A 25,023-nucleotide genomic window follows, 5' to 3' on the forward strand; every position below is an offset into this window, starting at 1 on the left:
GGGATATATTGATAATAAGGAAAATGGTCGGTTTGGAGAAGTCCCAGTTTGTTACAGAGTTCTTGGTAGATAATATTTTCTACTGAGTCATGGTGTTCTTTATAATCAGTACCGACAAACGCCTGGTAACCACCGGTAAGATGTTGGATGGTTTCTTGGGCTTGGCATCTCCATATCGGCATTTGCCATTTTGGATTTGAGGATCTTTAATCATATATTTCAGGTCATTTTTAGTTGGAATAACCTGATCCTGAATGACAAGTAGGAAACCCTCAGTCTCGGGAAACATCTTTCCTGATGTCAACCAATAGTTTGACGCTGTATTGTCGGCATATTCTTGGCTGATCTCATTGAGATGTCGCCCATTCAGAGGTTTACTCATCCAGATGCGCATTTTTTCTTGCTTAGTCAGGTGGTTTACGCGCATCTAGACCTCAAAATATAATGTCCAACATGTCTTATACAACTATTGCTAGTTTCCGAGATACCGGGTGTTTAAAGTTGAAATATGGATTTTAATTTTCGCAATAACTTTGTATGTTTTCACAATTTCTATTTGAAAATTTCACGTTTTTGAGAATGAGGATAGCTAATTTAGACTCTTATTTAGCATAGCTAATAGAGGGCACTAGTTATACTTAGTTGTGTTTAGTAAATCAAAGCAAACTTTTTGTCAGGTAAACTATGAGTAAAATAATACCCACTTAAAATCTCTGTAAGTGGAGCAAGGAAAAACCAGATTATAAACAGACAGTAAATAATTCTCCCCTTCGAAAAAAACTTTTCGAAGATGAAATATATGTAGTTTTCTGTTAGTATTTGAGAATCAATTTCTAAAATGAACCGACATTTTTTAGGGATAATTTACCTCCACCGCCACCACCTCCTGAAGCGACTATGTCTCCACCCCCACCAAACGGCATTCCAGCACACATCGTCAGGCAGTCCAGTCAGTCACGGTCAAATAGTCCACATTCACACCAAGCTACACCAGAACCTGCTCAAGATTTACCTCCACCACCGCCAGCTCCTGTTAAACAGGTGAGTTTTTATTTTTAACTTTTAACTACATATTTTAATTTGAACCTGAGATGCTGACTCTTCTTTAAGTTCCAAATTTAAGTCAAATGGAAAGATGCATCAACAGTCATGAAAAAAACGGACAGTAAAAAGAGGAAAATCAAAGAAGCATCAAATTCTGCATTGTATTATGAAAATAATAAATAATAATAGTCTCCCTTTATACTGCTAGTGGAGTTTGGGAGTATAATAGGGTAGTCTGCTATTTCTTGGAGATGCAGTATACAAGGAAGGCAAAGGGTAGAGTGGTACACTTCGCCAGCCTATTATCGCCCTTGGTTTTACCAAATGTACTCCTTTTTTTCAGGCTGAGTCGGCCGAGGCCTTTAAATCGAACCCCATCTTTATGTGTGATAGTCAAACATTCTACCGTTTGAACTAACGGCCCTTGTATTATAAAAATCCGAATCAAAATTAATATATAACTTACTTTTATATTATTATTTATGAAATACTTAATTTTAGGCTTCTCCACCAAAACAACAAACGCCCGTTGCACCGCCTCCGCCTCCTCCACCACCAATGCCGATGCCGATGGTAGTTAACGGCCCGACATCCACTCCACCGATGTTAAATGGAGATTTAGCCAAAATTCTGAATTCCGCGCCACCAAAATTGACACCTGTCAAAGATCGACCGATGAATAAGCCACCGATGGTCGACCCTAGAAACGATCTTCTGAAAGCCATTAGAGATGGAATTAAATTGAGGAAAGTAGAAAAGATCGAACAAAAAGAAGTAAGTTTTGATTGTTTTATTAACTAGTATCAAACTTTGATACGTCATTTTGTTTTGGAATAGTCTGTACATAGTCGCATATATACTGTGTCCGTAAAGTATGTTGTCCTCTATTTTCGTACATGTGTAAATTTTATATATTTATTTATCATTGTATGGTTGAAAAGGATTTTTTTTTTTTGGAAAATAGTACCTAATCCGGTTTCTGTTGACAGGTCGAAAGGGGCAACGGCTTACACGACGTCGCCAGCATCTTAGCCAGGCGGGTAGCGGTGGAATTCAGTGATTCTGAATCTGGTAGCGACTCGGAATGCGATAGCGAGGGATGGGGCGAGAATGAGACGTCAGCGTGACACAGACGCAAGGCTAGCACTGCTAGCCAGGTGTATTGATTGTCGATATGGATCACTTGGACTTCGATTGGATTGGCTGATTGGTCTCGAAGACAACGAATACGTATGTAGAAAGGAAGATGGTGAGATTTTTGATGAATGGGCAGAGAGAGAAAGAACTGGTAATGTTTTTATGTCATTTAAACATGTGTCTTGTAGGTTTTACTAACTTCAAATTGTTTTTTTATTAAAAAATGTTTAATTTGCATTCTACGCCAAAAATATAACTGTAATAGAACAAAATGTTCAAAGGATATCGTGGATATCGAGATTTTTTTAAAGCATAAAATATAAAACTATCCCTGTTCAATAAGGCACTTCTCAGTCCAAGCAGTATCTTTATATATTTCGTCGATGATACTATTCCCGTTATTTATTTTATTAAATTATTGTTTGGTTGGCTTTCCTAATATCTGTCTTCCAGAAGATTATGTCCAGAGCTTTCACGTTAGTGAATCAACCCTCACATAATTGTGGTATTCTGATGATACCTGCTTTTTCGGATTTATAGGCAATCTCATGGAAATATTTCTTGCTGAAGTTGCAGACATCAAAGCGGTACGAAAACGGGTGCAAAAGAAAGTTAGAACTATTAATGTATCGCTTTTGATCACATCTGCGCAACCGCAGCCTAAAATCCTGGTTACTGTTGGCATGTTATTATGTATTTCGTGGGGAATTTCCGTATTGGGCTGGTTATTTTACGCCTGTTTTTATTTGTAGAGGATATTTTACGAATTAAAATGACTTCGGACGACTAATTGTAGTACTTATGATTGAAAATTTTCAATAAGTGATCATTTATTTGTCAACTTGTCTCTTTTAGCTCGATACTGAACCCAGCAATGCTCCAACTTCTCTTTAACCCGTCTAAAAAATACGTTTTCTGGAAGTCTGTAAAGTATGCCTCTGTGGCGGCGATGACTTCCTCATTGGACTCAATTTCTACCCGGCGAGGGATTTTTTCAAGTTTAAAAACAAAAATAAGTCGTACGGTGCAAAATCTGGAGAATACGGTAGATAGGGCAGAAATTCGTAGCTCAATTCTACTAATTTGGCCGTAGCCTCGGCGGAAGTACGAGCCTTCGCATTTTTATGGTGGAAGATGACTTATCATATGACAGTCGGCCCAATAATTCGGCATAGTAGTGCACTGTGGCCGTTTTGTCCTTCTCCAAATAGTCGATGTAGATCACACCTTGTAAATCTCAGAAAACAATGGTGGCCATCATCTTTACAGCCGATATTATAATCTTCGCCTTCTTCGGAGCACGTTTACCGGGTGAAGTCCCCTATTTTTACTGTTCGTTGGTCTCTGGTGCATACCAGTGTCAAACACTGCTCCGAAGTGGTCTCACGGTTGCGCTGAGTGGGCAAACGCGTCACCCATCGCGCCGACAGCTTTCTCATGCCCAATATTTTATGCAGGATATGATCCAAGTGGTCTTTTGAAATGCATACTGTCTCAGCTATCTCGCGGACCTTGACTGGAGTCCACCAATGACCCCCGTTTCCACAGGCGGTCAAAACACAACTACAAGTCCGATTCGGTTGAAATTGACAGTAGCCGTCTACAAGAATGTGCTACACGCTAGTAACCATCTCTTACCACCGCGGGCGGTGAGGCTGAGTACTTATCGGACCGCTCTCGTATTGCCATATTGAAGAGTGCTAAAACAAAAACATTATTAAAAAGTAATATTGTATTGTATTCTCTGTAACTTTTTGTATTTTTGGAAACATTCCCTGAAAAGTAATAAAAGTTCCATAATTTCCTTTTTTAAGCCAATAAATAATATCTTCCATCATACCATAAGAACAAAAAAATCTCGATTGTCCAACTTTGTGTTTTAACATAGAATTGAAAATGTGATGTTTATTCAGAACTATGTATTGAGATACACTCAATTATTATCATGTTATACGAATTTTCAACCATAAATAAGTGAATTTTTTGTATAAATATCAGGTTCGAGTAAAACCGATAAGACCAAGCAAGAAAAAAAATCACATCGTCAAAGAATGAAATGTCATTTTCAAACTAATCAGAGTCATTTCATGGTAAGGCTTCTTTGTTATGTTTTTATAGTTTATTTATTCACTACGTAAATTAAAGTAGCAAATTTTTACTGAAAGACAGAAAAGACGCGCTAGATTTTGTTTGTAACGCACTAACAGTACTTTTTTAGTCGTCCTATTTTTTTGTGAAATAAGTCTGGGATAAGATAAATATAATAAAATCTTTTGGAACATTTCAGTAATTAGTTCTAAACGTTTATTGTTACGTTATCTGCGGCGTTTAAATATTACCAATAATAGTAACTGATGAACAGCAAGCATAGGATATGTTATAAAAAAACGAGAGCTCTCATTTGAAATACTGAATTAAAACTAAATTATTTTTTTTATACTCCAAGTACTTTTTACGAGCATACATTTAACTTTCTTTAAAATAGATTGTCATATAAACTCAATTTGAATATTTTTTGAGGATTGAAGATTTGAATTTGAAGATTAACTGTTTTTCTAACACTATATTTCGCGTAATAAAATACAATGTTCGGTGTATTCTAGAACAGTGGTTCTCAAATTTTTTAGTCGCGGCACTCTTGTAGGTCTAAAAATATTTCGAGGCACACCAACCCTTGAAGCGATTTGGGAAACAACAAAAAATGAAAAAAAAAAATACAATTCTGAGGCTCATTTGATTTCAATATAAACTTTATTTTAGATCAATAAAATACAGTACATTTGGTATTCAAATATCCTTACTTCATGTGATGAATGAAACTGTTTCGATGATGTTTTCATTATATCCTTTATAATTATGGGAATCTTTGTAAGTTTGACCCTCAGATCCCTTGATGCTTGAAGTTTGCTTCTATATTTGTTTTTAATGTAAGCATATGCGGAGAAAAAAGACTCACAGAGATAAGTCGATGTGAAACACACAAGTTTTTTCACTGCATCCATAACTCTTGTTGGCTTCCTTTACGGTATTTGAGTTTTAAACTGCTATCTTCGCTCATCTCAGGTAGATTTTGAAAATCTTCATTTGTCATTCCGACAGGTTTATTTTTAGGGTCGCACGAAAACGGGTCCATCATCCAGCTATATAAGTCATCTGAGTGAATGTCAGAAAAATAGTTTACAATACTTCCTTGCAAAGCAGAGCAATAACAATTTCAAAGAAGTTGAAAGTCTTGAGGAATTGATTTCATTTGTTATAACAAATTGCTGTAATCGAGAAAAATTTGTGAGGTTTCTCTTTTAAACACATGCTTTGAAAAATGTAACTTTTTTACGCAAGGCTTTGATTTTATTTAATTGTGCTCCTTGAAGCGAAGTGGTGGTTTTATTTCTTATTTCGAAGATGTCTGAAAGGTATCACAATTTTAGCAACCAATTGACATCTTTTAATTCTTGGATGAAAAACGACTCCTCTGTAAACGTGATAATCAGTGGATTTTTTAGTTCAAATAGTCTCCCTAAAATTGTTCCCCTCGATAGCCACCGGACATCTGTGTGGAGCAAAAGATTGAAGTGACTCGTACTCATATCTTCGGTGAGCTTTAAAAGGCGTGCTTGAAACAACAGTCAACATGTTTCGATTGGACAGTGGCACAGCTGCCGGTTGTTCGACTTTTCTTAAATGTTCCACGTCACCATTGGCAAATGCTTGAGGCACTCCAGGTTGTCGCGTCAACCACTTTGAGAACCTCTGTTCTAGAGTCTGCTATTTTTTTTTTCAGATGAGAAAGTTTTATGTATATTGAAAATATGATTATCCTAAAAACCTGAAAATAAAATTTTGCAAAATAATATTTTCTTGTTCATATTTTTGCTACCAACTCTAATAGACAACCTAAAATTTTATTATTAGAATGAGTAGAGTTAACTCGTTATTTTATAAACAAATTCTTGTTCGTGGAAAACTATATATTATATTGAAGGGTTTTATAATTTTTTTGCTGGAAAAAATGAAGTTTTATAATAACCGCTGTGCTATGTGTTTTTATCTTTTGAAATGAATAAGAAATATATTTAACTTCTCACTTCTGAGATAATGTAAATAAAAAGCGTCGATTATTTGAGCCAGAAAGTTAGTTATAGAGAGATGCTGCAATAATTATTGAAAAAGAGTTTCACGCCGTATGATAATTAGTGGCTAATAATGTATCTTTAAAATGGTCCACCATGTATCGATTTTTTAAAACTATACAATATAAGTTTCAATTAGATGTCGACAATTCACTGTGATGAGACATTCATTATACCTCAACGTACATTACAACTGAAGGGGTTAGACGCAAAAGGGTACAAGTGACAAAAAATAGAAATAGAGTTATTCAATATGAAAGTTTTTGTGTTATTATAAAATCCAGAGAGGTATTGCATTCTTCGTTTCTTCAGCAACTTATATGTTGCACTGTCATACAATTTGTTAGCATAAGACACTTTTTCAAAAATTGTCCGTTTGTTTTTTTGTGCACTTGTACCGTTTTACCTGCAAATAAATTTATAAAACTTGGTATTTCGCAATATTGTATTAGTTAAAATAGCAAACTTATTTATAGCTTAGATAATAAACATAATAACATGAACATTAATTAATTAATCATCATAATCTTAGTCCAACAGGTCTGGAACAGCGTTGTCTATATCACCTTCGATTTCTAATGCCTGAGTTGGTAGTATATTTACATCTAGGTCAGGGTCGGCGGTAATATCTAACTGGGTTGGATTAGTTGTTTTTCTTGCTTTCTTTCCTTTTTTATCTTCATGAGGCAAATCAATATAAAACTGGTGATGGCAAGGCGGTATATAATAATGTCCTTTAATTCTCATACTTTTCGTATACAATTTTTAGTGCGTCGTTGTATAGTTTTTTTTTATCGAGGTTTTCCTATGTAAAGATTAGTCTTCTCCTTGTTAGCTTAGAACTTTCGGTGTAAATTTGAGTCCAGCTTTCATTTCTGGACATCCTAAAAGAAAACTTCAAAAAGTCATTCTTTGTATAAATAAACAGGACATTTTTACGCCATCTAAATATCTGGTTTTCTTCTTCTTTCTTTGGATCCTTTATGTAGTCACGACGATATTGTAATGAGAGAAAGTCGTCATTATTCATGCATGTAACAATGAAATTTTTGCTTGTCTTTTTAATGTCAATCCAATTATCAGGTACAAATACATGAGGGTATTTCCTCTTCCTTTTTTCAATTTGTCCGAAAGATCTATCGCATTCCATGTATGCATGCACACTTTCATAAAATTTGTGGACTATTCTCCAGACTAGTACATTGAAACAAGATACATGAATAGCTTAGCTATGTTTTTATTGTCCTCCACAGGAATCAGAATAGGCAATTAGATGTTTAACATCTGCTTAACATACTAGAGAACCAGTATTAGCAATATAAAACTAAAACAAAAGTACATAACCTACAAATATAATGTTTTTACCGTCAAAGAGTTTACCCCAAACGTTTGGAGCTAAAACGGTACAAGTGTGCCGGTAAATGTTTCTACATTTTTAAATCTATGTAATTTTCACTAGCCAATTGATGGCACTATAGGTATTAAATTCATTTGGATCCTTATGCCACTATGAAATTCGGTATTTTAACTACCCAAATCTGCACATAATTGATTTTATGGCAAATATGCACTTGTATCCTTTTGCTTCTAACCCCTTCAACTGATAATTTAACTTGTAATACTATATGCAGTGTAATAAAAAGGGAAAAGGGGGAAATTGTCATCTAAAAAATAGCGGTGGATCAAATATAAACCGAATTTGTCTAATAAAAGCATCATTGTGTACAAAATGACAGTAAAACAAAATCCCTTTTTATATTTGATCAATTTTCGCATTTGTAAGTCAAGGGGATTACCGAAAAATGTTAAGACTGATATATATATTTTGTACAAAATAGATTAAAACTAAGAAGGGAAGAAAGTTATAAAGTAACACATCGCCTTTGGCTCAAAATACAACAGAGATATGTTGAGCTATGGTAATCCCCATTGGAAACCAATAGAAAACAGTAATTACCATGAAACCATATTTTTATACTATGCATGTGATGTAATTTCTTTTAAAAGATCATACATGTTGAATTGCTTAGTTATTCATTCATTTGTGAAATGGCTGCAATAATTGTGGCCATCATCATCATAACCAGTAGCAGTTTTGAGTTCAATGCTGAACATAGGGCTACTGTAAATAATTCCATCGTGTCTAGGTCCCCATTCTAAAATTTTCTTGGTCCATCAGTAAACATGGCCTGCCCAGTTCGATTTCAACTTTGTAGTTATTTTAACTGAGTATAACGCCAGTTTTTCTTCTAACTGTTTGATTTGAAACTAGGTCTCTGAGGAATATGTTCTAAGTTGACCTCTACATTGCTCCTTAGCAGTTCAAGCACACTGCGATTTGAAATGGGCGTATCACTTATTTTTCTACACTGCTTACGCCAGACCATCTTTACTCAGTGCCGCCGGCCGACGGGTAGTTTAATGACAACAAATACATTATTCTCCATTCAAATTAGTTTTAACACGAACTAACTGACCGTACGTTCATGAGATTTGACATCACGAAGGCAATAACGATGAAACTAAGCGCCAATGATGAGTAACACATTTCACTATTAGATTTTAGTATTTTTTAGCAATTTTCTTCAAAGTTGGAACACGCTTTTCTCGATTATTACTGGACACAGAAAGGTGAAATAAAAATCAACGATTACAGAAAAAAACTCTTTCGAGTGATGGGCGTAAAAAGTTTGGTTATAATAGAACGTTAAACAGTATAATCCAATTTTTCAACAGAAGTTTCAAAAAAATAAAAAAAGTAAAACCATCATTTTAAAGGCAATATAACTTCGAATAACGTGTCCAAATTTCGAGACATTTTGTCAGTAAATAACAGAGAAAACACTGTCCCTAGGTTTTATTGCACCGATAAAACAGCCTTAACATGGTGCTGGACTGAGTCATATGCTTTCGCAATAATTGAGGTACTTGGTGTCTAAATTTAATTTATGGACCAAAAGCTACAGGTACGGCTAATTATTCTAGTACACAGTGACGTTCTACTCTTCACAGATAGAAAATTACGGTTTCATAAAGTAGATTTTCAAATAGATACTTGTATTTCTAATGTTTTAAGTAAGAATGATTATGTAAGACTATTTACTGAATATTTTTTAATTATGTTCCATTATTTTATTAGCTGCAACGTTTGATCTTCTCTAATGTGCTATTTTTATACTAATGTTTTCTCAACTTTTGAATAAATTGAAATAATCTTTTATACATAGTGGACCAATTTAAAATTAAGTTTTTCGGTTATTCCGTACATGTTGTTTTAATCCCTTATATAGATATAATATTTATTAACTTATTTAAAATCGCTTGCATAACATTTTAATAAAATATATTTTTTGTGAAAAAGAAAGATGTACATTTCGCGAAAAAATCAAAATACCATTTTAAAATATTTAGGGCATAGATGTTTACTAAATGTTAATAAAACAGTCAGACCTCCGTATTTTATTGTAGATATAAATAAAGTAAACAATTCCTAAAATCAGATAGTGTTTAAACAAATATTCCAAGAGCAATGCCAAACTTTCAGTATTATGCTACCTATTTTTTTTTCAAAGGAATCTTCCAGTGGAAATATAGAAAATGTAGTACATCTTGTAAAACCCTTATTTTATAGTATTAGACTTGTTACCAAAAATTTAGCTTATTTTGTTGTAATCAATTTAAAATAATTTATTTATTAATTACCTTTGAGGTTCAATGGAGGGCTTCAGCTGATTCAACGATATCACCGCTTTTTATTTTGAAATTATGTCTAATCGATAACTTTCGGAAAATTTGCTAGAGCTGAAAAGAGCAAATGTGCTAAAAATTAAAATGGAAGTCCAAGGATAATTTTTAGTCTTTAAACCCATTCCAGATTTTAACATGATGGAAAATGTTCCCAACTGGGAAACCCATGTACATCTCGAACTTTTGTCTCAAAATTACTGAAGATAATTGAATCTTCGTAGTTAGACTGGACCTCTTTTTTGTATCGAACTATTTTTACTTATTTTATCAGACTTTATTGTATTTAACACGTCATTTAGGTTTATATCATGTATTTGATTTATTATATCATTAATCTTGTATACAGTCCCTGCTCATATTATTAGCACTTAACAAACAAATTCTGGTTTTCTTTATTTCATAATCAATTATAATTGATAACTGTTTGCTATATATAAGAGGATTACATATGTGATAGTATTAAGCTATTTTTGTATTCATTAAAGAAAAAAAATTGAGATCATCACATAATTTTACTACAATACTAATATTTTGTAGAAGTACAACAACTCTCCTAAATAGCTTGCTGTTATTTCTTTTAAATGGTCATTATGGTGTCAATGAAAAATGATTCTATATATCAACTGTACCTTGTTTGTCGTTTATTTCTCGGCCAATTTATCTTTCATGTACTCCTAAATATTTTCGATGGGGTTCATGTCTGGTGAGTTGCCAGGCCATGGTACTAGAGGAATTTCTTGCCATGTAAAAAACCAATGCTTTTGGCCGTATGGCAAGGTCGTAAGGTGCTCCATCCTATATAAAGACCTTGCGACCATTACCAAACCATTCATTAATTTGTGGAACCAATCTTGTATACAAGAATTTATACTGGCCCTGTCGCATGGTTCCTTCTACCACATATAAACATCCCATTCCTTTGCCGCCACTCATTACAGGCCAGATCATTACCGAGGTGGGATGTTTAATTTTGTTTTTATTACACATATATTTCTTCTCATATTTTATCCATAATTTTAAATTTTGCGTCATCATTAAAGTAGCCTCTTCTTCTTCTTAGCCTTCTGTCGTCCATGTTTGGGCATAGGCCTCTTCCAACTCCTTCCATCGGTCTCTATCCTGAGCAACATATTTCCAATTTGTTCCGGCTATTCTTTTAATGTCATCAACCCATCTCATCTGTGGTTTTCCTCTTGGTCGTTTACTTTCGTAAGGTCTCCAATGTTGTATTGTAGTATTCCAACGTTGGTCTTTTTGACTAGCAGTGTGGCCCGCGAAGCTCCATTTAAGTTTGGCAATTTTTGTTGCTATATCCTCGACTTTTGTTTTGTATCTTACCCAGTCGTTCCTCTTTTTATCTGACAGTCGTATACCTAACATTGCTCTTTCCATTGTTCTTTCTGTTGTGGCTAGTTTATTCATGTTTGCCTTGGTTAGGGTCCAGGTTTGACATCCATATGTCATGATAGGAAGGATGCATTGGTTGAACACTTTGCTCCTCAAGTATTGGGGTATTTTGCGGTTCTTAAGTATCCAACTAAGTTTTCCAAATCCTGCCCATGCTAGTCTTGCTCTTCTAGTAATTTCCGCACTTTGGTTGTCTTTGTCAAGTCTCAGGATTTGGCCTAGGTAGATATATTCCTGGATTTGTTCTATCTCACTGCCATTTATAGTTATACGTCTGGGGGTCATCTGTTAAAGTAGCCTATGCGAATAAAAATTATAAAGTATGAAAAGAAAATGATTTGTATTAACTTTTTGCCAATCATCAATAGTCCAGTCTTTATGCAAATTGGCCTAAGTTAAACGTTTCTTGGGTATTTTTGGTGTTTAGTTTTGGCTTTTTAGCATGCCTTCGAAATTTGAACCCCATGTTGTACACATTTTGGCGTACCCACCAGTAACGCACACCCTGTTTCTTCCAATTTATTCCATATATCTCTATGGCGGACTCTTCTCTGGTTTACATCGAAATCCTTTAAAATCTATTGCCCTCTGAAGGTGCATGAAAGCTTTACTATCCGAACCGACGGCGACGTAACAGGATTTTTCTTTGTTTTTGACTAAATCTTCGAACTGACAATTGAGATACACCACATTTTCTTGCTATTTGTCTTGTCACAGAAGAGATTTGTCAACAGATAGATCTTTATATTTACCCGTCTGAAAAAATTTCCATCGGAGATAAATCATCTTGTTTTATGATTAGAAATTAACTAGATTTAAAACGGAATATTACTATATATAGAGCAATATCAACACACTACTGTAAATACCATTCTGAAGCATTTTCTTATAGTAATTTCACTACTTCAAATTTAACAAAAGTTTAACACCGATCATCAATTTAAGTAAAAAACTTAAGTTGGAAAAAGTTGAGTTATTGCACAATTTAGCACATTCTGCAATCTGTCAAGTATTGACAATTCAAAAATCCACCATTTTAACTTGATTATGTAGCATAATTATTCACTTCTTGTTATGCAACTCATGAAGCTGCTCTGTATCACTGTGAAGATACTTTTAACTCGCTTGAAATTAAAAAAAAAGTGATATTTCCAGAGTGAGTGTAATAATTTGAGCAGGGACTATATTATTCACCATTGCTTGTTCCTTTATCCCTCTGAGGGGACAAAATCCACAATTTTGCTTACCGCAAAGAGTACTGTCTTTGTAATACATACTAATTATGGCTGCATGACAGCGTCATCGATTTTCTATATCTGTCTTAATTTCAAAGAAGTTTCGTAGTTTTTGTCTTTTAGCTACTACATATAACAATTAGTTATTTGCCATCTTGTACTTATAACTAAACCGTTTTCTTTTATAAAATAAATAGTAATCAGTTATTATCACAGGAAAATTTTTATTCCAGTAATTCTCTTCGCCTTTATCTCTATGAGTGGTCGGTTTTCCGAATTACATTTTCCCAAAGTTCACAAATTTCTTGTCGAAGCGCCCCCCTATAAGGTTTTCTTTGATATTCCATTCCTACGCCTGCAGGAACTTGAAACAACGGTTTTTGGTACTAGGTGTTTAGTATTCGATATCATTTTGGTGTTAAAAGTGCTCCTATCATAACTTATGCTCTCCCATTTTAGTATATATTGTCTCGTTAATTCACTCCCCTGTATCTCCTATAGTATAGCGAGAATATGTGTTGTACATTAGCTGAAAACAATAATAAAGACATCCAACCTTCTGGTACAAATATGTAATTAATCAATAATTTTATACTATACGTAAATTGAATAATTTTAAAGGTTGTAAAGAATATAAATATATTTTATTAAGAACCAAAGGTCTATGCGTTTACTATATTTCCACTGGTGATATGAGTGTGTAAGTTGTAGAGCTTTTTAGAAATAAAATGTGTACATAATGTAATGAATGAAAATTTTTGTAAAGTTCGTACCAGCTTTGTTTATTTTTATTATAAGATGTATAGTTATATATAACTCGTACTATTCTAATACTCTTTTAATACTTTACCTGCAGTCAAATACACGTCGAGAATGTTTGTAAAAATATTTAATGGGTAAATTAAATTAATAAGTTAAAATAGCTTGTTTTTATCTAAACCCCATTCCCGTTCTCCAGAACCATAAATATACTGCGTTATATCATGAACATATATACTTGAATGGTGGGCCGCAACAATGTTGTAAACGACAGATTGGGTCAAAGTGAGGTTTTAATGCAATATTGTTGTATATCCAAAGACCAATGCGAGTATCTTTCAATTTGGCTAAAAACATTTTGCCTTCCCTGAGTTTTTCGTACCGCAATGTTGGTATCCGTGCAAAAACGTTGTATGTACGTCACTGTCAAACTACTATCACTGTAAAAATGGAGGTTAACGTGTCGCTGTCTACCCTTTTGCACATAAATAGAGGGAAAAATCAATATTAACCAGTGGAAGAGAAACATTTGTAAGCACCAGAGAAATGCAGGTGAAGCATATGTATCTGCTAGAAACGAGAATGTACCAGCAATATTCCGTTCACATGAGGTGAGTGCAACAATGTTGTATATTTTGTTTGGAAAGGAATTTTTTTGTAGTCTTATCATTGTCGTGAGCTTTGTTATGATTTGTGCTCGTCCGTAGTGAGTGTATGATTTGAAATTCGGCATCTTTCGATAACTTCAAATAAGTATATTTATATTTTAGGAGCGACTATGTAAGTGCAAATCTATTTGCGAGGCTGCTAAAATTCTAGGCCAGTTTGGAGATCTTTTCACAACATTTCATAGGCTGGATGTATCATTACCAGTTGTATGGAACTTGAAGAGCCACAACGTTTCTTCACGATTCTTCAGTGCTCTATAAAACCAACGTCAGTACGCCACTTACAATATTATTCACGTTGCAGGTTCACACGATGCCACTATGATATTGTGGCATGAATCTATTGGTAATCGTGCTTCTACAGATATCGCTTCAGCTGTGTTGTGTTACATAAAACTTAACCTTCGTCCATTGAACTCAGGAGAAATAAAAAAATTTGCTGATTGTGAATAGATATTTCACTTAAGTAGAACAAAAGTTCTTAACTAGCGGTCACAGCTTCTTACCTTGCGACCGTGACTTCTCGCTTATAGAAAGAAAAAAAGAGCAATGGTGAATGTACCCTTCGACTGGGTGGCAGTGATTGCCAACTCACGTCCCAGCAAGCCATTCAATGTGTTTTACATGGAGCAAAAAGACTTTGCAGAATGTGAGAACTACTTATGGAAAAATCCCAAATGTAAGATCTTTGAGTCCCGTTGGTTCAAACTCGACAGCGATGATCCTAAGAAAATAATGGCTAGAACTTCTCACAACGTCATGCAACCTTGGCAAACATTCTCACTTGTGAATAAAAAATGGTATGCACAAGCCATCAGAGCATTCAACTACCAAATTGATGCGTTGCCGAATGTGTATACCGGGCCTATAAAAATAAAAGAAGAAAACGCAAAAATCTACTGGATATGTGCCAGTACCTGAAACCCGAATACCGAGAGTTTTATGAAAAATTAGAATAAGATGGAACATTATTTTTAAGTTTAAATTTAAGGAGCATTAAACTGTAAACATTTTGAATTGATTACAGGTTATTATTAATATTAGATACTTTTTTTCAAAACCTAAATAAGCCAAAACATCCCATAGTAATCAGGTGCAACACTGTTATATATCCAGTATATACAACATTGTTGCTGGGATATTTTTTAAATATTTTTTTCTGCTTACTCTGTGTAAACCTGCATAATTTGTTTCCACATCTATAACTTTATCTTGTTCTTAAATGAAATTGATTTCTTTCAGTGCTTATTTTCATAAATAACTTGTCAATATGTTTTTTCATCTCTTGCATAATCTCAATTCTGTCGCCTACGACATTGTTGCGGCCCATCATTCAGTTGTTAGTGCATAATTATATGTATGAATGAATTTTGATTGATTGGGCAGCTATAGAAATAAAAAGATTAAGCGATAAAACCAACAATGTCCCAAAAACCAGTGTTGCCAGAATAAGAGTAAATAATGCAAGAGTTAGTAATGTTGCATGATGATTGCCAGCATCTGGAACGAATAGGCACCACAAGAAAAAATATAATAAATTAATAATTACCAGCAGTGGTATGGTATAGAGAATTTTAAAGACTGGAATACATCAACACAGGCAATGAAAATAATAGAAACCACTCATAAAGAGAAAATAAAACAAAGAACTACAAAAGCGATAGACCTCAAATTAGAAAAAGTGATATAAAAAGAGATCAAGATAAACAAAAAAACCATTACCTCAGTCAAGAAAAAAAAAGCTGAAAAAAATGTTATACAGATGTTTGAAGGTTCTATCTAAAAGGTAAAATAAATATTTATTTTGCAAAATTTAGTTACTGTTTTGGGTAGCCAAAATATGGATACCTGTCAGGTATGTGACAAGAATAACGATCAGTTAAGAGGAAAATACCACTTTTTCGAAGAAATTCTTAAATTAGAAATAAAAAAAAAATCTCCACCTTGCAAAAGCAAAAAGTTTTTATGATTACCTTCATCTTAAAGAACAGTTGGCTAAAGATCTGTTGAAGTTCTTTACTTTGATCATAAACAGAAAGTCCCCTTATTAAAAGTTCCTGCAAGCAACGCCTTCTATTTAAAACGGTTATGGATGTACCTATAACTTTTGCATACACTCATCAGAACATAGCAGTGGCGGATCCAGAATATTATAAGCAACAGAAAAACGAGTTATCTAGGACATATTTACAGAGGAGAAAAATATAACTTTCTACTACTCATAATGGAAGGGAAAGTAGAAGGAAAAAGAGGTCCAGGAAGAAGAAAATTCTCCTGGCTGAAGAATGTCAGAGACTGGTCAGGCATGGACACGCATTCTAAAAAGAGCTTAAGATAGAGAGCAATTTGCTGTAGGTATAGCCACCCTTCCGTAATGAAGAACAAACCTTAAGAAGAAGTGTAAACAGCATTTTATTTAAATTAATTTATTCAACAAAAAACATATAATTTAAGAATAGTTATTTCTATAATTAGGCTACAAGTGAGAAAAATATCTTTTTACTTGGTATTGAAATTTTTCTCACGAATTGTCAGAAACAGCAACGAGTGGTAAATAAAAGTTCAGTGATTAAAAATACTATAAGAATAAGATAAGTAAATATATAATTTTATTATTATTATATATAAATGTATTATTTTCCCCTATCCGATTTAGCAAATCGCTCTATGATTGCATCAACATCTAGAGAAATTTCAAGATGCACATTGATGAGTGCTAAACCAGTTAACCTTTCCTTCGAAGTTCTATTTCTAAGCCAAGTCTTTAGACGCTTAAGCGTAGAAAAACTACACTCTGCTCTTGCTGCACTGACTGGAAAGTGTCAACAATTTTTTTAATGCAACTTTATCTTCTGGTGAGTTATCAGTTTTAGGTAAAACAACTTGAAGATTAAATAGATTCTTATAAAACTTAGAAATAACTTTCGGCGAAAGAAGTTCTTCTAAATCAGTTAAGATATTATCTAGAAGGGGTAAATAAATAGATATTCGGAGATATTCTTCACAAGAGTTAGCAGGTTGGTTCTGACGACAGGTTTGATGAGACACTATACGAGGCATCTTCGATTCGATGTATAGTTGTTCAGCTATTTCCTTTACGTCATAGTAAAGTTTGCTAAAAACAGATTAAGCATTCGATCTTTTATTTTGAAGAATGAATTTAGTGTCCTCTATGGCCTCAGTAGCCTTCTTCAAATCTAATTTTGATGACTGAAGAAGACGACTAAGTGATACAGTTGTACCTAAAACATCACTAAGACAAACTACTGACATGAAAAATTCTGGGCTCCTAATAGGTTGCATTCATGAAAATGCACCAGCTGATATTTTACTGTCCTTCCACATAGAAATTGTTTCAAGAGCGTTGTATATTTTGATAATTGATTCGCCCTGGAACTGAAGATGACCTTCATGCCTTTCAACCCAACGAGTTGCACAAATACCTTGGGCAGCAGCCCCCAGTTCCTTTATTTGTATTCACTAACGTATCATACAAATACAAATGCAACAACAATATTCATTTTGATATTAATTATAGATAAATTATAAAATGTAGCACACAGTCTCAACAATTATAATACATATTCAAATTACAAACAACCAATTCGTAGACAAAACTGAAGATAAGAAATACCTAATACAAAATAAAAATGTGCTGATTTCGTACGAAAAGTCATGTCATGTACATTGAATGAGCAATAATGTGTGGGCGGTAATTCTATCTCATCGATAATCTAACGATTCTCTGGAACTCAAATGACGAATTGACAAAATTTGAAAATCGCGTAACTCTGAATTCGCGGAAGTCAGGATAGCGTTAGTCGAGGTATTACTGTATTCAGAATTGTTGATTTTTTTAAAGAGCAATGTAAAAAGGCTTCCGCATAATTCTACACTTACCCCTAGAATAAATGAGTTTTAATCATTTCAACTCTTGACTTTCAGCTTATAGGGTTGATGGGTTTTAAATTATTTTTTTAAGGATTATTTGATTGATATTTAATTTTGTTTGAGGGGGGTCATGATCCCCCCCTTGGATCCGCCACTGCAACATAGTAAGACACATTTTACCATGTACGATGAAATGAACTGAAAAAAATTTAACGAAATTGTAAGCTTTTTAGGTCACTTAGTCTAGGTTCCAGGTAAGCCACCGTGGCCTTTTCAATTCTGATGGGTCCACCCAAGTTTTTTTTATATATCTTTGGCTGTTGATTACAAATTTCGAGAGTGGATTTCGATATGAGTGGTCAAAGATTGTTATAAATAATTTAATTGTTTATAAGGTTCTAGCTAGTAAGCTAAAAGAGCTAGATGAAATTTGTTACTTGTATAGCTGTTCCTTATAATTATAACTGGAGATATTGTAAAATTAGTGCAAAAAGGTTGCAAAATAAGTATTTTTCGATCGTAACTCGGCTTCAACGCATGCAACACAAAATCTAATTTTAAAGATTAATTCATAAAGTTCCAAACAAAATTTATTAAATCACTTTGTTTATTTAGTCCGGTAAAATAAGAATGCAACCTCGGAATGAAAGATAATAAGCTGAAAATTTGCATACGTCTTTATTTTGATGGTATAAAACTTACCTCAAAAGTCTCATATAATCACGTGTCCGCGACTTAAGATATTTAAGGTCAAAAGTCACGAAAATGAGTTTTCTGCAAATATCTCGTTTCCCTTACACTTTATGACATTTAAGGTGGTAAGAAAAATTGTAGAATGGAAAATTCTCTTCAATTTTTGTCTCAAGTACTTTTATGTACCTTCAACCCTTCTTAAGATAGAGCGCAAAGAGTGGGGGACCGCTTACCTGTGTATAAGGTAAGCCAGTATTATTCAATAAATAATAAGTTATATAGTTAATTATTCACTTAAAATACTATTATTATCATTAAATTTTTATTATTTATTATTTAATAAACTATATTTAGAGATATTAATTATAAAATATATATTTTTTATATAATATTTATTTTATTTTTAACAAACATACAATATTAAATGAAATATTTCAAATGAACTTTAATGATATTTTTAACAGCTGTATATACGATAAATTAAGATCAAGTGCAGAATTCAACAATAATCATTTTTATATTTAATTAAATATTAAAAAAATCATATTTATTATTTTTTTAAATTATATATTTAGATATTAATCCAATAATCGATTTATTAAAGTTACAAATATAATATATATTCTTTTATTATGTATGGTTAATATTTTTGTATTAATTTTCTTCTTCATCGTCTTCTTCTTCTTCTTCCTCTGACTGCTCAATATCGGATTCATCATCATCATTCTCGTTTATTAAAGTATCAGAATAAAAATATTCAAGAATATCAGGTGCATATTCACTTTCTTCATTGAAATCATCTGAAGTTGATGAAGCGTTTAGACATGATTGTCCATTACACTGCCCACAAATTAAAGTACATTGCAATCCTGATTTCCTGCATCCGCAATTAGAACCACAACCTTTCTTGCAATTGCAAAATATTGTATTCAGCAGTTCTTCTGGTGCTGGCGGTAATAATGTTGTTATTGGTTCCAGAAATTCATTTTGCATTACCCAGCCGAATTCTTGGGGTTCTAAACCATTTCCCAATCAAATTTGGGTCTGATAATAGACACGAATGATATGCTGACGAGCTGCTGCACTTGAAGGTGGAAGACTTGATAACTGCACTGGTTTGTTGAGAAATAGCTCTACCCTATCATTCCCATCATCAAGTGAAATATCCCTCCACCGCTATTGTGCGTATATACATAGAAGTCCCAAACTCATTCGCCACGGTGTGTAGAAAGTCATATTAAAAAAAAACCGGTTAGGTCATATATAATAAAGGAGCATCTGCTACAGCTTCGCAGAAACAGCAACCGCCGTACAAGAGAATTGTATTTCGAGATATAATATCCGTAGTAATATGGACGAAAAGTATTTTATTTAATATTGTATGTTTGTTCAAAAATAAAATAAATATTATATAAAAAATATATATTTTATAATTAATATCTCTAAATATAGTTTATTAAATAATAAATAATAAAAATTTAATGATAATAATAGTATTTTAAGTGAATAATTAACTATATAACTTATTATTTATTGAATCCTACTGGCTGACTTCGCGTTACCGTATACACAGGTAAGCGGTCCCCCACTCTTTGCGCTCTATCTTAAGAAGGGTTGAAGGTACATAAAAGTACTTGAGACAAAAATTGAAGAGAATTTTCCATTCTACAATTTTTCTTACCACCTTAAATGTCATAAAGTGTAAGGGAAACGAGATATTTGCAGAAAACTCATTTTCGTGACTTTTGACCTTTAATATCTTAAGTCGCGGACACGTGATTATATGAGACTTTTGAGGTAAGTTTTATACCATTAAAATAAAGAGGTATGCAAATTTTCAGCTTATTATCTTTCATTCCGAGGTTTGCCCCCTTTTTTGCCTTATTTTACTGGATTAATTTGTTGATATCAACGTTATACCTTTTTGAAGTTGTAATTTTCGTACAAAACGTACAAAATTTGTTTATAAGCAAATTTGAGCAATAAACATTTATACTCAAATTAACAGTATTGATAGAACTCAAAAGGAAAATTTTGAGCTTGGCAAAATTTTCGTAAGTTTATTTTTGGACAAGATATATCGATAGTTCGATAGCGTGCTCTGAAGCACAAGATCAGTTCGCAGCGAAAAGGTACGAGCGCGAACGCGTATCTTCATTTTTTTTTTAAATCCAAATTTTTTACAATTTCGCATATAATTCTTATAATTAAATCATCATAAAGTAGATCCCTTTCATTCTATTTACTTTTTACTTCAATTTTTTGTACTAAATGAGAAAAAAACATGAAAAACTAAGATTCATTTATTCCTTAAAATCCAACTCTCACTTTATTTTATAAACGTATTAAGTAAGTATTTAAATATTTTAAAAAAGCTTTTAATGTATGAATGTAGGTAATAATATATAATATAATAAAAAGTTTTTAAATTTCGTAATCTTTTAATATGGTACAGCTAGTTCCTAAAAAAACTGATACGACTCTTAGAAAGATTTGATCATTTTGAGCAGTGTATTTAATCGCCGAGACAGAAGACGAGTTCCAAAGATTAACACATATCTTCATACAACAACCAAGAAATACAATATGATAATATCAGCAGAAAAAAAACAAATGTATGACATCTAAATACCCACTACGATGTAAAATCGAAATTGATGGGAAAATAATAAAGCAGAAAGCAAGGTTTAGATATCTGGGAATAGATATAACTATAATTGGTTTCAAATGAGTGTAGAGTAATAAATCATGAAGTGTCATAAAATTTGCCTGAATTTCGGTGTCGTCATGGGCGTAGGCAAATGGACGGATGTCAACTTCGTCGTCAAAAATTGATGTACCTCAAAATATCATATTTTGGATATTTTGTGATAACCAATTTTATTTAATTTTTCGATTAACTTATTCTTCAAACTCGTATTCCATTATATGGTCATTAAAGCTAATTACATTTTTATTTATAAAAACAAATTCACTTCCTTACTGAACGAATAAAAGCATTAGAAGAAACTGATAAGGGTATGACGCACCTCCTAATATTACTAAGAACTAAAATAAATCAACATGAAGACTAATAACGCGTAATGAGGTTTTACGTACACTTTCATTATAATCCCTCTTTTATTTTATTATTATCATTCGACATTCGAGTTAGTAATTGTTGCTACACCAATTAAACGTACAGTAATATTGTGATATAGAAATAGTGAAAAAGTTATAAAATGGCGACATTTACTCCAAAGAAAAGAGGTGTAAAAAATTCTCCGCTATCTGTTAGTGAAAAAGTTATAATTTTAAATGTATATGATTGCATAAAACACGATCACCCTAGTTTGTCTGTGCAAGAAAGTGTTGAGCGATGTGCCCGAATGACTGGAATTGGACAGTCCACGATTTTTAAATTATTGCGAGAAAGAAAGATATCAGGCCAGTTAAGTCCATGCAAGAGAAAATCAGGAAGACCAATAAAAATCTTAGGTGAAGACACCAAACGTGACATTCGAAGAAAAGTTCATTCGTTTTATTTTAAAAAGGAAATACCCACCCTTGACAAAATACTAATGGAGATAAGCCAAGATAACGATATTCCTTTGATATCCAGAAAACTTTTATGGAAAACTTTAAAAAGTATGAATTTTTCCTGGGAAAAGCACAATCGAAAGGCACTATTACTGGAAAGTGATGAAATCATTTGCTGGAGACGAAAATATTTGAGAACTATAAAACAGTACCGCAGAGAGCACAAGAAAATTTTTTATCTTGATGAGACGTGGATAAACGAAGGTTATATAGTCCAAAAAATGTGGCAAGATAAAAATGTAACAAGTGCTCGCCAAGCTTTCATAGAAGGCCTTTCGACGGGTATTAAAGTGCCTTCGGGAAAAGGGAAGAGGCTTATAATTGCTCACATTGGAAGCGAAGAAGGATTTTTAAAAGAAGGTTTGTTAAGCTTTGAGTCGTGTCGGACGGGAGATTATCATGAGGACATGAATTCGGATGTCTTCGAAGACTACTTCGGGGAAATGTTAAAATTTCTTCCAGCTGATTCGGTCGTGGTTATGGATAATGCAAGCTACCATTCAAGGCGCATAGAGAAGGTACCAACTTCAGCTTGGAGAAAGCAAGAAATTATTAACTGGCTGTCAAATAAAGGTATTCAGTTTGAGACGAATTCAATAAAGAAGGAACTACTAGCCGTAGTAAAACAACATAAATCTCGCTTCATAAAATATGCCGTAGAAGATGTAGCAGAAAAGTATAAAGTAACTGTATAGAGTAGAAAAGTATAAAGTACGCCTACCGCCATATCATTGCGAATTAAATCCCATAGAACTTATATGGGCACAAGTTAAAGGATATGTTGCAAGGCATAATACCACATTTAAAATGAAAGATGTCAAGGTATTGTTTGATCAAGCCATTATGGAAATCACATCAGAAAACTGGCAAAAAGCAATCCAGCATGTTTTAAAAGAGGAAGATAAAATGTGGGAACTAGACAACTTGGTCGATCAGGTGGTTGACCCTATAATTATAACACCAGGGGATGATGACAGTTCTTCGGATGAAGACTATAGTGATGTAGAATTGTAATAACGTATCCAGTAAAGTTTTTGTAGTTTTTGTGAATAAATTGATTTAAACTCCCCACAAGTGTTTCAATATGTAAAGTTCATTCGTGTGTGTTTGTGAGTATTTCCCGATTTCGGTTCGTATATATTTTATTGTTACATTTTATATTTTTTTAATAACACTGTTCTGCTGTATTACATTTTTATTTCCTTTAATATGATTTTTAAGAATATTCATCAGCATATTCTTTTGTCAATTAACCCACTAGCGCGCCTCTGGCTCAGTGTTTATCTGTCGATAACAATGGACTAATCCCTTAAAACAGGGTGATACCTACCTGCTCTTTATGAAACGACAGAATTTTGCAATGCGGACGGAATTTATTGACGGATTATTGACGGATTACCCTGTAGCGCTTTTGAATACTTCATGATATTTTATTACTCTACACTCATTAGAAATAGATTATAGTTATGGAGATGAAGAAGAAGTACAAGAACAAAGCTTAAAAGCACGTAAAGCGACGAGATCTCTTAATGACACAATCGGGAAGAACAAACACGTAAGACAAGACACAAAAACAAGAATCTATAAAGCAGCAATTAGACCTATATTAAAGTACACGGCAGAGCCAAGACCTGCCACATCTAAAACGAAACGACTACTAGCAACAACAGAGATAAAAATACTCGAACGAATATCAGGGAAAAGTCTGTTGGATAGGGAGAGAAGCGAAACATAAGAAGAGCATGCAGTATAGAAGACATAAATGGATGGGTGACAAAACGACAACAGGAGTGGAACGAACACATTAGTAGAAAGGCAGAGTATAGAATAGTACGAATAGCACGAGATAAGTCACCAAATGAACGAAGAAGTATTGACAGACCAAGAAAAAGATGGTGCGATAATTTAAACAATTTAAGGGCTAATATTGAAGAAGAAACAGACTTTAAGGACTACATACAAGAAGGAAGAAGAAGAAGAGCAGTGTATTTATTGGTCTGACATTATATTATATTTATTATGACAGGCAACTAAAAAAAATAAACAAACAAACAACAAACAGTTGATTACATAATGTTAATTCATAAATTGTAATAATTATTAAGGTCTAAATTTTGATTTTGAATTCCTGCATTTTATAAAGAGTATATAAATGATCAACATACAACATTGAAATGGAACTGGGCGGAGCAGGTTATCAGATTAAAAAATGGAAGGTGGACGAAGAAAATTCTGGAATGAAGACCTAGACATGATGCTTATCGTAATCGAGGTCATCCTCCAACAAGGTGGTCAGATGTCATCAAGCGCATTCAACACAACTGGATTCAGGGTGCTCAAGATAGAATACATTGGAATTATTTACATGAGGCCTATGTCCAGCAGTGGACTCAAAACGGCCGATGATGATATAAATGATCGTTTTTACATAAAATAGGGTTGTTGTTATTATTTTTATTATTATTAAGGAATAAAACAAACGACTTAACTCGACAATAAGTATATTAAAGCAAGAATTGTAACCAAATTAAAAGATAACTGGGTACTATCGGGGGCAGCAAAACATTTTAACATAAGCAGAACCACAGTGTTTCTATATATATTTAGCGATTCTACAGTATTCACTGCCTTCCCTCGCTCAACCGTTTCCATCTCTCTCTGTTGTTCCATTCTCCATCGTTTAGGCCTCTCTTACTCATGGCGTCGTCTACTTCGTTCCTCCAGGATTTTCGG

The 25,023-nt window shown here is 33.4% G+C and overlaps 1 protein-coding gene across 2 annotated transcripts in view; it reads left to right on the forward strand.

Moving 5' to 3' along the window:
- LOC140445006 (U6 snRNA-associated Sm-like protein LSm3) overlaps nucleotides 1-25,023 on the forward strand; it is a 96,350-nt gene that overhangs the window by 61,748 nt on the left and 9,579 nt on the right. The window contains exons 6-9 of one of the 2 annotated variants that reach the window (XM_072536781.1): nucleotides 858-1,041; nucleotides 1,546-1,818; nucleotides 2,034-2,332; nucleotides 4,180-13,620. In XM_072536781.1, coding sequence (XP_072392882.1) covers nucleotides 858-1,041; nucleotides 1,546-1,818; nucleotides 2,034-2,171 — 595 coding nt within the window. In that variant the 3' untranslated portion in view covers nucleotides 2,172-2,332; nucleotides 4,180-13,620. Of the gene's footprint in view, nucleotides 1-857; nucleotides 1,042-1,545; nucleotides 1,819-2,033; nucleotides 2,333-4,179; nucleotides 13,621-25,023 lie in introns of those variants that run through there. The other variant, XM_072536782.1, reaches the window with a different exon arrangement.

The sequence above is a fragment of the Diabrotica undecimpunctata genome, chromosome 7, assembly GCF_040954645.1.
Source record: "Diabrotica undecimpunctata isolate CICGRU chromosome 7, icDiaUnde3, whole genome shotgun sequence".
In the NCBI taxonomy this organism is placed as follows: Eukaryota; Metazoa; Arthropoda; class Insecta; order Coleoptera; family Chrysomelidae; genus Diabrotica; species Diabrotica undecimpunctata.